This window comes from Lissotriton vulgaris, chromosome 5, assembly GCF_964263255.1.
Source record: "Lissotriton vulgaris chromosome 5, aLisVul1.2, whole genome shotgun sequence".
In the NCBI taxonomy this organism is placed as follows: Eukaryota; Metazoa; Chordata; class Amphibia; order Caudata; family Salamandridae; genus Lissotriton; species Lissotriton vulgaris.
Genome location: NC_141693.1, coordinates 8,064,727 through 8,077,273, shown reverse-complemented (window position 1 = coordinate 8,077,273; position 12,547 = coordinate 8,064,727). Strand labels below are relative to the sequence as shown.

General features: G+C 54.3%; 1 protein-coding gene across 1 annotated transcript in view; it reads right to left on the bottom strand.

The window, feature by feature from the left end:
• COL11A2 (collagen type XI alpha 2 chain) overlaps nucleotides 1-12,547 on the bottom strand; it is a 375,761-nt gene that overhangs the window by 43,766 nt on the left and 319,448 nt on the right. The window contains exons 54-55 of the mRNA XM_086920653.1: nucleotides 12,314-12,367; nucleotides 1,439-1,492 (exon numbers count right to left, since the gene is read on the bottom strand). Coding sequence (XP_086776779.1) covers nucleotides 1,439-1,492; nucleotides 12,314-12,367 — 108 coding nt within the window. The remainder of the gene's footprint in view (nucleotides 1-1,438; nucleotides 1,493-12,313; nucleotides 12,368-12,547) is intronic.

The following is a 12,547-nucleotide window of genomic DNA, read 5'->3' as shown; positions in this document are numbered from 1 at the left end:
GAGAGGTCTGGTTCCTGACATTAGTAGGTGTTACCTGTCTACTGCTGAGAGGTCTGGTTCTTGACATTAGTAGGTGTTACCAGTCTGCTGCTGAGAGGTCTGGTTCCTGACATTAGTAGGTGTTACCTGTCTGCTGCTGAGAGGTCTGGTTCTGACATTAGTAGGTGTTACCTGTCTGCCGCTGAGAGATCTGGCTCCTGACACTGGTAGGTGTTACCTGTCTGCTGCTGAGAGGTCTGGTCCCTGACATTAGTAGGTGTTACCTGTCTGATACCGAGAGGTCTGGTTCCTGACATTAGTAGGTGTTACCTGTCTGCTGCTGAGAGGTCTGGTTCCTGACATTAGTAGGTGTTACCTGTCTACTGCTGAGAGGTCTGGTTCCTGACATTAGTAGGTGTTACCTGTCTGCTGCTGAGAGGTCTGGTTCCTGACATTAGTAGGTGTTACCTGTCTGCTGCTGAGAGGTCTGGTTCCTGACATTAGTAGGTGTTACCTGTCTGCTGCTGAGAGGTCTGGTTCTGACATTAGTAGGTGTTACCTGTCTGCTGCTGAGAGGTCTGGTTCCTGACATTAGTAGGTGTTACCTGTCTACTGCTGAGAGGTCTGGTTCTTGACATTAGTAGGTGTTACCAGTCTGCTGCTGAGAGGTCTGGTTCCTGACATTAGTAGGTGTTACCTGTCTGCTGCTGAGAGGTCTGGTTCTGACATTAGTAGGTGTTACCTGTCTGCCGCTGAGAGATCTGGCTCCTGACACTGGTAGGTGTTACCTGTCTGCTGCTGAGAGGTCTGGTCCCTGACATTAGTAGGTGTTACCTGTCTGATACTGAGAGGTCTGGTTCCTGATATTAGTAGGTGTTACCTGTCTGCTGCTGTGAGGTCTGGTTCCTGACACTGGTAGGTGTTACCTGTCTGCTGCTGAGAGGTCTGGTCCCTGATTTTGCTTGGTGTCACCTTCGAGGCTCCGTACCCCGGTGCACTTCATCAGGCCTCCAATAAGGACCAGTGATGACGTACAGTGCACCTCACTATTCCTCGAAGGAGCACTTGTAATCAAGGGGGCTAGTTTAGTGCCCCCCAGACCCGGCCACCGCACTCAAGGTCACAGGGCTGAGGCGGGAGCTCGGGTCACTTCTGGACTGTGTAACTCAGCGAACCAACCACCCTCTCCCGCCGCCAGAGGGAAACGTGGAAACGTGGCCGGTGCACCCTCCAGACTTTGTACCCCACTCAGCCCCCCCCCCCACACCTCCCCAATCAGGACACGTCGCCAAGATGAAAGCCACGCACCTTGGAGGCTTCATACCTGAGTGAACCCCGCCATTCTCTTTACAAGGACACTGTATGAAGCTACGGTGCAGGTACATTTGAAGCCCCCACCCCTGCCCCCACCACCACCCAGGACTGAACCCCCACACGTGGTGAGATGAGAGCCGGGTACCTTGGAGCCCTTCTCGCCTTGGCGCCCCTCCGGACCAGGTGTGCCCGCCGGACCCTGCGGAGAGAAAGAGACATTAGCAGGGCACAGCTCACAGAAGCGCCTCCATCTCTGCGCGGCGCCCGCCCCGCCCCGCCCCCCCGACCGCAGCCCCGCCCGGGAGCCCTGTATATATTTGCATTAGGAGGCTGCCGTGGCCACGGGCTGGAATGCGCTGGTATTTCCTGGACGGGACACCGGGGAACACTGGCCCTGTGCTCCCGCGGGCCGCCTGATGGGAGGCAGATGTGAACAGAGGAACGATTGTGTGCTGGGGGGAGAGAGATGGAGGCAGCACAGATCCCTTTACACCCGGGGTGGGGAGGGATGGGGCAAGGGGCCCCGGGCATCTGCCTGTCACCCGCCCTGGAGGGCCCTTGGCATCTGCCTGTCACCCGCCCGGGAGGGCCCCTGGGCCCTGGCATCTGCCTGTCACCCGCCCTGGAGAGCCCCTGGGAGCTGGCATCTGCCTGTCACCCGCCCTGGAGGGTCCTAGGGCCCTGGCATCTGCCTGTCACCCACCCTATGGGCCCTTGTATCTGCCTGTCACCCGCCCTGGAGAGTCCCTGGGAGCTGGCATCTGCCTGTCACCGGCCTTGGAGGGTCCTAGGGCCCTGGCATCTGCCTGTCACCCGCCCTGGAGAGTCCCTGGGAGCTGGCATCTGCCTGTCACCGGCCTTGGAGGGTCCTAGGGCCCTGGCATCTGCCTGTCACCCACCCTATGGGCCCTTGCATCTGCCTGTCACCCGCCCTGGAGGGTCCCAGGGCCCTGGCATCTGCCCGTCACCCGCCCTGGAGGGCCCCTGGGCCCTGGCATCTGACTGTCACCCGCCCTGGAGGGCCCCTGGCATCTGCCTGCCACCCACCCGGGAGGGTCATAGGGCCCTGGCATCTGCCTGTCACCCGCCCGGGAGGGTCCTAGGGCCCTGGCATCTGCCTGTCACCCTCCCTGGAGGGCCCCTGAGCCCTGGCATCTGCCTGTCACCCTCCCTGGAGGGCCCCTGAGCCCTGGCACCTGCCTGTCACCCGCCCTGGAGGGCCCCTGAGCCCTGGCATCTGCCTGTCACCCTTCATGGAGGGCCCCAGGTCCCCGGGCATCTATCTGCCTGTCAACCGCCCTGGAGGGCCCCTGGCATCTGCCTGTCACCCGCCCGGTAGGGCCCCTGGGCCCCTGGGCCCTGGCATCTGCCTGTCAACCGCCCTGGAGAGCCCCTGGGAGCTGGCATCTGCCTGTCACCCGCCCTGGAGGCATCTGCCTGTCACCCTCCCTAGAGGGCCCTGGGCCCCTGGCATCTGCCTGCCACCCGCCCTGGAGAGGATCGCTTTACACCCGGGGTGTGGAGGGATGGGGCAGGGGGCCCCTGGCATCTGCCTGTCACCCGCCCGGGAGGGCCCCTGGGCCCTGGCATCTGCCTGTCACCCGCCCTGGAGGGCCCCTGGGCCCTGGCATCTGCCTGTCACCCGCCCTGGAGGGTCCGAGGGCCCTGGCATCTGCCTGTCACCAGCCCTGGAGGGTCCTAGAGCCCTGGCATCTGCCTGTCACCCGCCCTATGGGCCCTTGCATCTGCCTGTCACCCGCCCTGGAGGCATCTGCTTGTCACCCTCCCTAGAGGGCTCTGGGCCCCTGGCATCTGCCTGTCACCCGCCCTGGAGGGCCCCTGAGCCCTGGAATCTGTCACCGGCCCTGGAGGGTCCTAGGGCCCTGGCATCTGCCTGTCACCCTCCCTAGAGGGCTCTGGGCCCCTGGCATCTGCCTGTCACCCTCCCTAGAGGGCCCTGGGCCCCTGGCATCTGCCTGTCACCCAGCCTGGAGGCATCTGCCTGTCACCCGCCCTGGAGGTCCCTGGGCACCTGGCATCTGCCTGTCACCTGCCCTGGAGGGCCCTGGGCCCCTGGCATCTGCCTGTCACCCGCCCTGGAGGGCCCCTGGGCCCTGGCATCTGCCTGTCACCCGCCCTGGAGGGCCCTGGGCCCTGGCATCTGCCTGTCACCCGCCCTGGAGGCATCTGCCTGTCACCCTCCCTAGAGGGCCCTGGGCCCCTGGCATCTGCCTGTCACCCGCCCTGGAGGGCCCCTGGGCCCTGGCATCTGCCTGTCATCCGCCCTGGAGGGCCCCTGGCATCTGCCTGTCACTCGCCCTGGAGGGCCCCAGTGCCCGCAGGTGGTGCCATAGTATCAGCTCATCCCTGGTACGGGCTGAAGGGGCCCCTGTCAGGTGTGGCACCTCCAGCCAGTCCTGCCTTTCAGTCACCGGCCCTCTGCATTCTGGGACCTGTAGGTTCCTCGTAGAAGTACGAGTGTGGAAGGCCCAGAATGCACAGCGGAGATGCAGAAAAAGCCAGGATTCTCTGAAGCTGTCACATATGACCTGGAGTTTCATGACTTCTGGGGCCTTCATTCAAAAAGGGTAAAGAGGTGAAAGCACAAAGCCTTTGTCTGAGCTGCCGTAGGCAGGTTCATGCACGCTTCATGCGGTGTTAATACAGCAGAATTAAGACACTAGCACCGCACAAGCTGGTGTGAACTGTGCACCGCACAATGAGGACACGAACACGCAAAGACCACGCTCTTGCATTCATCCTCATTTAACGGCTCATTTGCTGGACTAGCACAAAAACTGCGTGCGGCAACATCTGTGGAGTCCCCCAAGGCTCATCCCTCGGCCCCACCCTCTTCAACACATACATGATCTCTATGGCAACGTCATCCGTGCACACGACATCAACATCTTCTCACACGCAGACGACACGCGGCTCGACTCTCCTGCCCTAACAAGACCCCACGTTCACCGCTGCATGATTGGAGTCGCTAACAGGATGAAAGCAGCTGTCTCAAGCTCAACACCGACCAGACACAAGGAGTGATCTTCGGCAGGAACGCCTCGCCATGAGACTCCGACTGGTGGCGGCCGAACTCGGACCCACACCCAGACCCCACGGCAGGAACCTCGGAGTGATGAACTGTGGCGGCCGAACTCGGACCCACACCCACACCCAGACCCCACGGCAGGAACCTTGGAGTGATGAACTGTGGCGGCCGAACTCGGACCCACACCCACACCCAGACCCCACGGCAGGAACCTTGGAGTGATTAACTGTGGCGGCCGAACTCGGAACCACACACACACCCAGACCCCACGGCAGGAACCTCGGAGTGATGAACAACTCACTGAAAATGCTTGCACAAGTTAACGCCGTCAGGGCACCCTGCTTCGGCACCCTGGAGATGTGAGGAAGATCTTCAAATGGCTCCCAAGCAACACTAGGAAAACTGTCACTCATGGCCATCGACACCGGCACGTTGGACGATGGGAACACCTTCTACACCGAGAGCACCGAGCAACTCACTAGAAGACTACAGACCATCCAGAACTGGGCAGTCAGACTCATCCTCAACCTCCCACACAGAACTTACAACTCAGGGAACTCCACTGCTCCCGATACACAAACGTGTACAATTTAAACTCCTCACGCGCATATTCAAGGCACTACACAAAACACAGGCCCCACCTACCTGAACAGTAGCATCTTCTTTCACCAAACATGCAGACACCTCCGTTCCGCAGGACTCCTGCTTGCAACCAACCCAGGCATACACAGTACAAGATCAGGAGGTTGGGCGTTCGCTTACATCGCTCCGAGAGCCTGAAGCGTGGAACGGGCTCCCTCTCGCATCAGAGCCTCCTCCTCTCTCCTTGAATTACGCAACAATCTGAAGACCTGGTTTTTCAATCAGCCAGCCTACCATGGCCAGAGCTAGGCACACACACCTGCGCCGTGCCAGGATGCCCTCGCGGGAGAAAGTGCGCTTTACAAATACACTTAGCATACCATAACAATATTCCAACCTTCTCTAAATAAGCACATCAGAAGCGCGGCATGATTACCACACTGGATGAATCCTTGCCTCTTCCAAGCTGTGGTCCAGAGGCCACTCCTTTCCAAGTTAGAGGAGTTCGTAGCCGCGGTGGGGTCAAAAGGTCACTCCTTTCTCAGGGTGGATGATTTCCTTGCAATAATAGGGTCAAGAGGTCACTCCTTCCATAGGATGGATGAGTTCATAGCTATGGCGGGTCGAGAGGTCAGTCCTTCCCTTGGTTGGAAGAGTTCTTAACCTGATGGGGTCAAAGGTCACTGCTTCTCCAGGTTGGATGAGTTCCTAGTGTCTATGGGGTCAAGAGGTTACTGAATCCTAGGGTTGGGCGACCTTTCATTTAGTCAAGAGGTCACTCCTTCCCCAGGATGGATAAGTCCCTACCTGTGGCGGGCCAAGAGTTCACTCCTTCCCCAGGTTTGATGAGTTCCTAGCTGTGGTGGGGTCAAAAGGTCACTCGTTCCCCAAGCTTGATAAGTTCCTAGCTATGGAAGGGTCAAAAGGTCACCACTTCCCATGGTTTGATGAGTTCCTAGCTTTGCAGGGTCAAAAGGTCACTGCTCCTCTGGGTTGGATGAGTTCCTAGTGTTTATGGGGTTAAGACATTACTGCGTCTCCATGTTGGATTTTTTCCGCGCCTTCGTAAAGTCAAGAGGTCGCTCTCACCGTCACTCTCACCCTAGGTTCCTTAAGTGGGACCACTGTGGAGGGGTTAAGAGGTCACTCTCTCCCTAGGTTCCTTAAGTGGGACCCCTGTGGAGGGGTGAAGAGGTCACTCTCTCCCTAGGTTCCTTAAGTGGGACCCCTGTGGATGGGTGAAGAGGTCACTCTCTCCCTAGGTTCCTTAAGTGGGACCCCTGTGGATGGGTGAAGAGGTCACTCTCTCCCTAGGTTCCTTAAGTGGGCCCACTGTGGAGGGGTGAAGAGGTCACTCTCTCCTTAGGTTCCTTAAGTGGAACCCCTGTGGAGGGGTGAAGAGGTCACTCTCTCCCTAGGGTCCTTAAGTGGGACCCCTGTGGAGGGGTGAAGAGGTCACTCTCTCCCTAGGTTCCTTAAGTGGGACCCCTGTGGATGGGTGAAGAGGTCACTCTCTCCCTAGGTTCCTTAGGTGGGATCAGTAATTAGCCCTGGAGCTTGGTGAAGAGATTCACTCTTTCCCCTGGTTGGATGAGTTCATAGGTCGAAAGGTAAATGTCTTCCCGGGTTGGATGACCTCCGAGCTTGGCGGGGTCAAGAGGGCACTCATTCCCTGGGTTTCCCCACGATGGATGAATGTCGTTGGGTCGGGGTGGGAGACGGCCCAAGAAGATCCTGGTTCTCCAGGATGGATGAGCTCCATGCCTGTCACTCTGCTAGAAATAAGAAAGTACTGGCTGCATGGACCTGCTGAACACAGCTCGGTTGATTTGACTTCAGAATTTTGAACGCGTTACTTCAGATTGTACCATAGAATTTTCGTTTTTTTCAAGTTTTGAGGGACACAAACTCGTTCCTAAAAAGTACACATCAGAATTTGGTTTTTCCTTGTGACGTTGTTTACGCAGTTAAGCTGATAATACATTTACTATGTAAAGCTGCCCTGAGGAAGCCTTTATGTTAAGGCGAAACGCTTTGGCTGTGTTTGTGTTTTTCGCATAACAGCAACAAAAGACAGGCACAAACAGGACCCACTAGTCTTATCAGCCTTGCTTCTTTTACAAACTCTCCTTGTGTACGCTTTGTTTTGTTGCCGCTCGTTTGAGTGTTTAATGTTCTTTATGTATGACCAATGAGCAGCTGGTCATTGGAGGTGGGCAACTTGAGCTTTCAACACAGTCACAATGGTACCTTCAGGTGGTGCAGCATCAGTTTCCCGAGCTGACATCATTTGTTCCTTGTAAACTGTTTACTGACTTTTCTTTCTGCTATCTTAAAGAGGAAAGGCAATCAGGAAATAAGGCGATAATTCCAGGTCGAGTTTAGATTTGGCTGAAGGTTTTCCAGTGAGCGGATCACAAGAGCTTGTTTCCAGCTGGGTGGAAGACAAGAAGTGGAAAAGCGACAGTTAATGAGATTGACAATAGATGGAGCAAGTACGTGAATTGCAGGATGAAACATTTCAGCGGGACAGGGATCAAAAGGAGATCTGGAAATTTGCTTCCAAGAATAAAAAGATTTAGTGCTGATATCTACAGAAAATAAGAGCAAGTTGTAAGATGAGAATTTGAATTAGCTGACGAGTCAAGAACCGAATTCCCAATAGTAAAAGTAAGGGTAGATTGTATTGCTTGGATTTTTGTGCTCAAATATGAAGCTAGGTTTCACAGACCTCGAGAAGAACAAGCTTATTACCTTTGGTAAAACTCCCTCTAGTGGACACTTTATCTAACCACAGTTTCCTCACCTTTACCCCAAGAGTCAGACTGGATCCAGAAATATTCTTAGCAATTGCACCCAGGTGCCGTCAGGTGGCACCATCGGACTCTGCAGTGGCCTCCCACTGGCTGCCGAAGTGACAACCGTCAATAAATCAATCAGGGATTTATAGAGAGCACTACTCACCCGTGATTGACAGCCATCAATCAATCAGGGATTTATAGAGCGCACTACTCATCCGTGAGGGTCTTAAGGCGCTGTCACCATAGATAGGCACCATATATAGTCACCATATATAGGCACCATTCCTGCACACTGACTGTAGTTCTCTTTTTAACTTCTTTCCCGTGCCCAGACATGGAACAACAGTTACTGATCAAAAAATTGCAAAGTGAAAAACCTAGATTGTGACCTTTTCAGAACCCTAAAAGTCCACTTCACAGAATGGGGAGGAGAGAGGGTGCTGAGGAACCTGCAGTTACATAATCCATGCGAAAGAGCATCACTGAATGTAAGTAACTTGTTCTTCTGATAGACACTTCTAACCGCAGATACCTCACCTTTTGAATACCATACCAAAGCAGTTCATGATCAGGTGAAACAGCACACTCTGTGGCCTTGAGAATGGAGGCAGTCCTGCCTGGTGGTGTGGCCGGGTGCCCATGTAGAAGCTTTGGCAGAGACATTGATGGCCACCAAGTCCAAGCCATGCTTGACTCCTCCATGATTCACCCTGCGGCTAGGCATCATAGGCCTGCACCTAGGCGTCTGGCCCTCTCGGCCGCCTTGAGAATGGAGGCAGTCCTGCCTGGTGGTGTGGCCGGGTGCCTATGTAGAAGCTTTGGCAGAGACATTGATGGCCACCAAGTCCAAGCCATGCTTGACTCCTCCATGATTCACCCTGCGGCTAGGCATCATAGGCCTGCACCTAGGCGTCTGGCCCTCTCGGCTGCCTTGAGAATGGAGGCAGTCTTGCCTGGTGGTGTGGCCGGGTGCCTATGTAGAAGCTTTGGCAGAGACATTGATGGCCACCAAGTCCAAGCCATGCTTGACTCCTCCATGATTCACCCTGCGGCTAGGCATCATAGGCCTGCACCTAGGCGTCTGGCCCTCTCGGCCGCCTTGAGAATGGAGGCAGTCCTGCCTGGTGGTGTGGCCGGGTGCCTATGTAGAAGCTTTGGCAGATACATTGATGGCCACCAAGTCCAAGCCATGCTTGACTCCTCCATGATTCACCCTGCGGCTAGGCATCATAGGCCTGCACCTAGGCGTCTGGCCCTCTCGGCCGCCTTGAGACTGGAGGCAGTCCTGCCTGGTGGTGTGGCCGGGTGCCTATGTAGAAGCTTTGGCAGAGACATTGGTGGCCTCTAAGTCCAAGCCATGCTTGTCGTCTCCAGTAAACACCCTGCGGCTGGGCATCATAGGCCTGCACCTGGGCGTCTGGCCCTTCTGACCAGCACCAGACTCCTGGGAGCTTGGTGGTTCTAGCTTCCACCAGCAAGGTTACCCCTGGAGCATTCCTCACTGCTCTGCCAGACTGAGCGGCGCCAACTGAGTGGGGCTGATCTGCCTCAAGAAGCAGTTGATGCGATCCTTGCAGCTTGGTGCCCGTCTAGCAAATCTATCTATTCTGGTTGTTGGGTGAAGTTTGTGGCCTGGACGGTCACATTGATCCTCTTTAGGCCAAACTGTCTGGTGATGATTGTGTTGTCAATGGTCCGGCAAGGCTTTACTCTGGACACCGTTAAAGGTTTCAGCTTTCCTGTGTTTGCCGGACCATCTTTTGTTTTTGGAGTCACTGGCTGTGATGCATTCTTCAAAGGCCAACATATATGTTCCCAGCTGCTCTCTTGATCATGCCACAGTGAGACCTTAACATGGCCCTCACGTTCCTAATGCACATGCCCTGGGGCCCTATGTGCAGTTCTTCACTGGCATGCTGCCCATTAAAGTTGGTATCCCTCATCGTAATTACGGATGCACGCCATGTGAGAGAGCTTCAGGTGCTCGCCGTGCTACCTCCTTATAACACCCCCCTGACAGGGTGTCAAGGTGGTGCTACAAACTCGTGCTCACTTTCTGCTGAAAGTGGTGTCACGCTTTGACCTGGTAGAGCCTAGTACCGCCTAGCACTCTTGCTGCTCTTTTCTGTCTGCCACATCAGTGTAAGGAGAAGGAAAGGCTTCATAAGTTGGACAGGAAACAAGCGTTTGCTTTTACATTGAGCACACCAAGGATCATCGGGTGAATGGACAGCTATTTATTGGCTTCGCCGGGGTTAAGAAAGGAAGGGTGGCCCAAAGAGGCCCTTGTCCAGATGGAACATCCGGTGCATAAAAACATGCTATGCCCTGTCCAAGAAAGAGCTTCTGAGCACCTTCAGGCCCAATCCATCAGTGCCAAGGCCACCACCACAGCACTGGTCAGGGTTGTTTTGCTGCTGGACTACCACGGTACCGAGCACTCTCCTCTGTTGAATACCCTGGTGGGGAGTGCAGCTCTATCTCAGTCTCAGGAGTAGTACCCATGACACTGGTGTTTTGTATACACAAGGAGATGATGGAGGGAGAGCTGAAACTTTTCAGACACTCACCCCAAGTCAGAGATCTGGGTTGAATCCATCATCGTTCTTTAGCTCAGTTCGCCACCTAGGTTCAGACCCAGCCATATGCAAATCAGTCTGACCCTGTGCCTCATGGGAACAGTTCAGCCCAAACTGGCAGGCCAGGTCTTCCCTGGACCAGAAAAAAGCATCCTGGGACCGGTTACGGGGTAACGCCCCTCATCAGCCAGGCTACCTTGAATCCAATGGCACAGTGAGCCCGGGAACCCACGTCTGAGCATACTCTGCCAACTTATGGCGAACAAAGCTAACACAAAGAGATGATGGACAGAGCGCTTAAACTTTTCAGACACTCACCCCCAGTCAGAGATCTGGGTTGAATCCATCATTGTTCTTTAGCTCATTTCGCCACCCCAGTTCAGAACCAGCCACATGCAAATCAGTCTTGACCCTGTGCCTCATGACGGAACAGAGATGGCCTTCAGAAAAGGTGTGGAGCGATAGGCCAGCACCGGTCAGTGCACAGGCAAGGGTCCTTCGGCACTGGGGGAGCCCCACCTGGGGGCATAGTCATTATTGATGTTCAAGCCTCCTAGTATGATTAACTGGCTGCTTCATGAGCAACAAGAGAGATACGATGGGCTAAAATTAGTCACTCAAATCAGAAGCCCGGCCTGGTCGACACATGGGCCATAGGAGGACATTTAAACAGACATTTCAGCAATGTTAATGCAGAAGTTGATATCGATAGGTGGTATTGAAAAACAATTGTGACCCGCCAACTGTATTAACCTAAAGGATCTGGTAACCCATGGGGCTGCGACCCATATCCAGACCAGAGGATTCTTTCATCCTTGTCTTAGCAATAAAAAGAAATCTCACTCAAGGTAAAGAAGAAAGTCAGATTTCTGGTTTGTGCTTTGATAGCAATCCAACATTGAGCCGAGCGATGAGGATCCAACTTACCTACATGCAAGTAGGAGGGGTTCCTAGACCAATAACCTGCATTATTACTTTCTTTAGTAGATAACTTTTTATTAAAGTACCCCTCTATTAAGCACATTCTCCAAAATATTACTGGTGGGAGTCTTTTGCATAATAAAGGAGCTGTAATAAAGCGAAAGTCTTACTGTGGTAGTGGGTACCCATCTGAAGGAGTGGTGTGGCAGAGCCATGACCTTGGGAGGATGAGACAACAGGCCGCCATTCCGGCCGTGTCCAGTCACACACTCAGAAGGGGCTTTCTTTTGGCACTCGACTGTGTCATTATCCTAATTTCATATTTCTGCTCCCCCCTAAGCGTGAGAGTAAGGGGCTTGATGGAAAGGCTGCACCACTGACCTTCCCATAGAAGGAAGTGAAAGAACAGAAATTACAGGCTGGGCAAACAAGGTGGCAACTGGAGTCCAGTCCACTGAGATAGCAAAATCATATCTTTAAACAGATCCCCCACAAGGAACAACTCCTACAGCCCTCAAATGTACGTGTAGACTACAAGAACTCCAGAGGCCGCCTGGTGGGAGAAACCAAATCGCTCATCAACTAGATGTAGAAACCTCTCCAGCCCTGGATTATATGCACACACCACACCACTTGAGACAACTCTAGAACCCCCCTGTAGGGCGATACCACATCACTCATCATCTAGATGGAGAAACCTCTCCAGCTCTGGACTATATGCGCACACCACACCACATGAGACTCTGGAAACCCCCTGTAGGGCGATACCACATCACTCATCAACTAGATGGAGAAACCTCTCCAGCCCTGGACTATATGCGCACACCACACCACTTGAGACAACTCTAGAACCTCCCTGTAGGACGATACCACATCACTCACCATCTCAATGGTACCACAACTCCAGCTCTTGACTGTACGCGTACAACCATATCACGCACTCAGAGAAGCCAACCCTAGAGTCCGCTTGTAACAAGATAACCGATTGCTCATTAGTCAGATGGAACAGTCACACCAGCCCTCAACCTCATATTGGCACAACACCACAACTCATGCACACTCCACCACCTTATGGAACGTGTACTTACCCGCTTCCCTGGAGGACCAGGGGGGCCGTTCTCACCGGTGGGACCTGGAGAACCCTACAACAGGTAGAAAACATTCATCAGAAGAGTGAAGAAACATGGAACCACACACTGACAGAACTGTGGAGAAACACAGATCTCAAAGATCCATCTACAGAGATGGATCTATAGAAGACCGGAGGTCAAGAGTAATTTACAGATAGAGATAGTAACACAGGAGACAAAGAGACCTGTAGA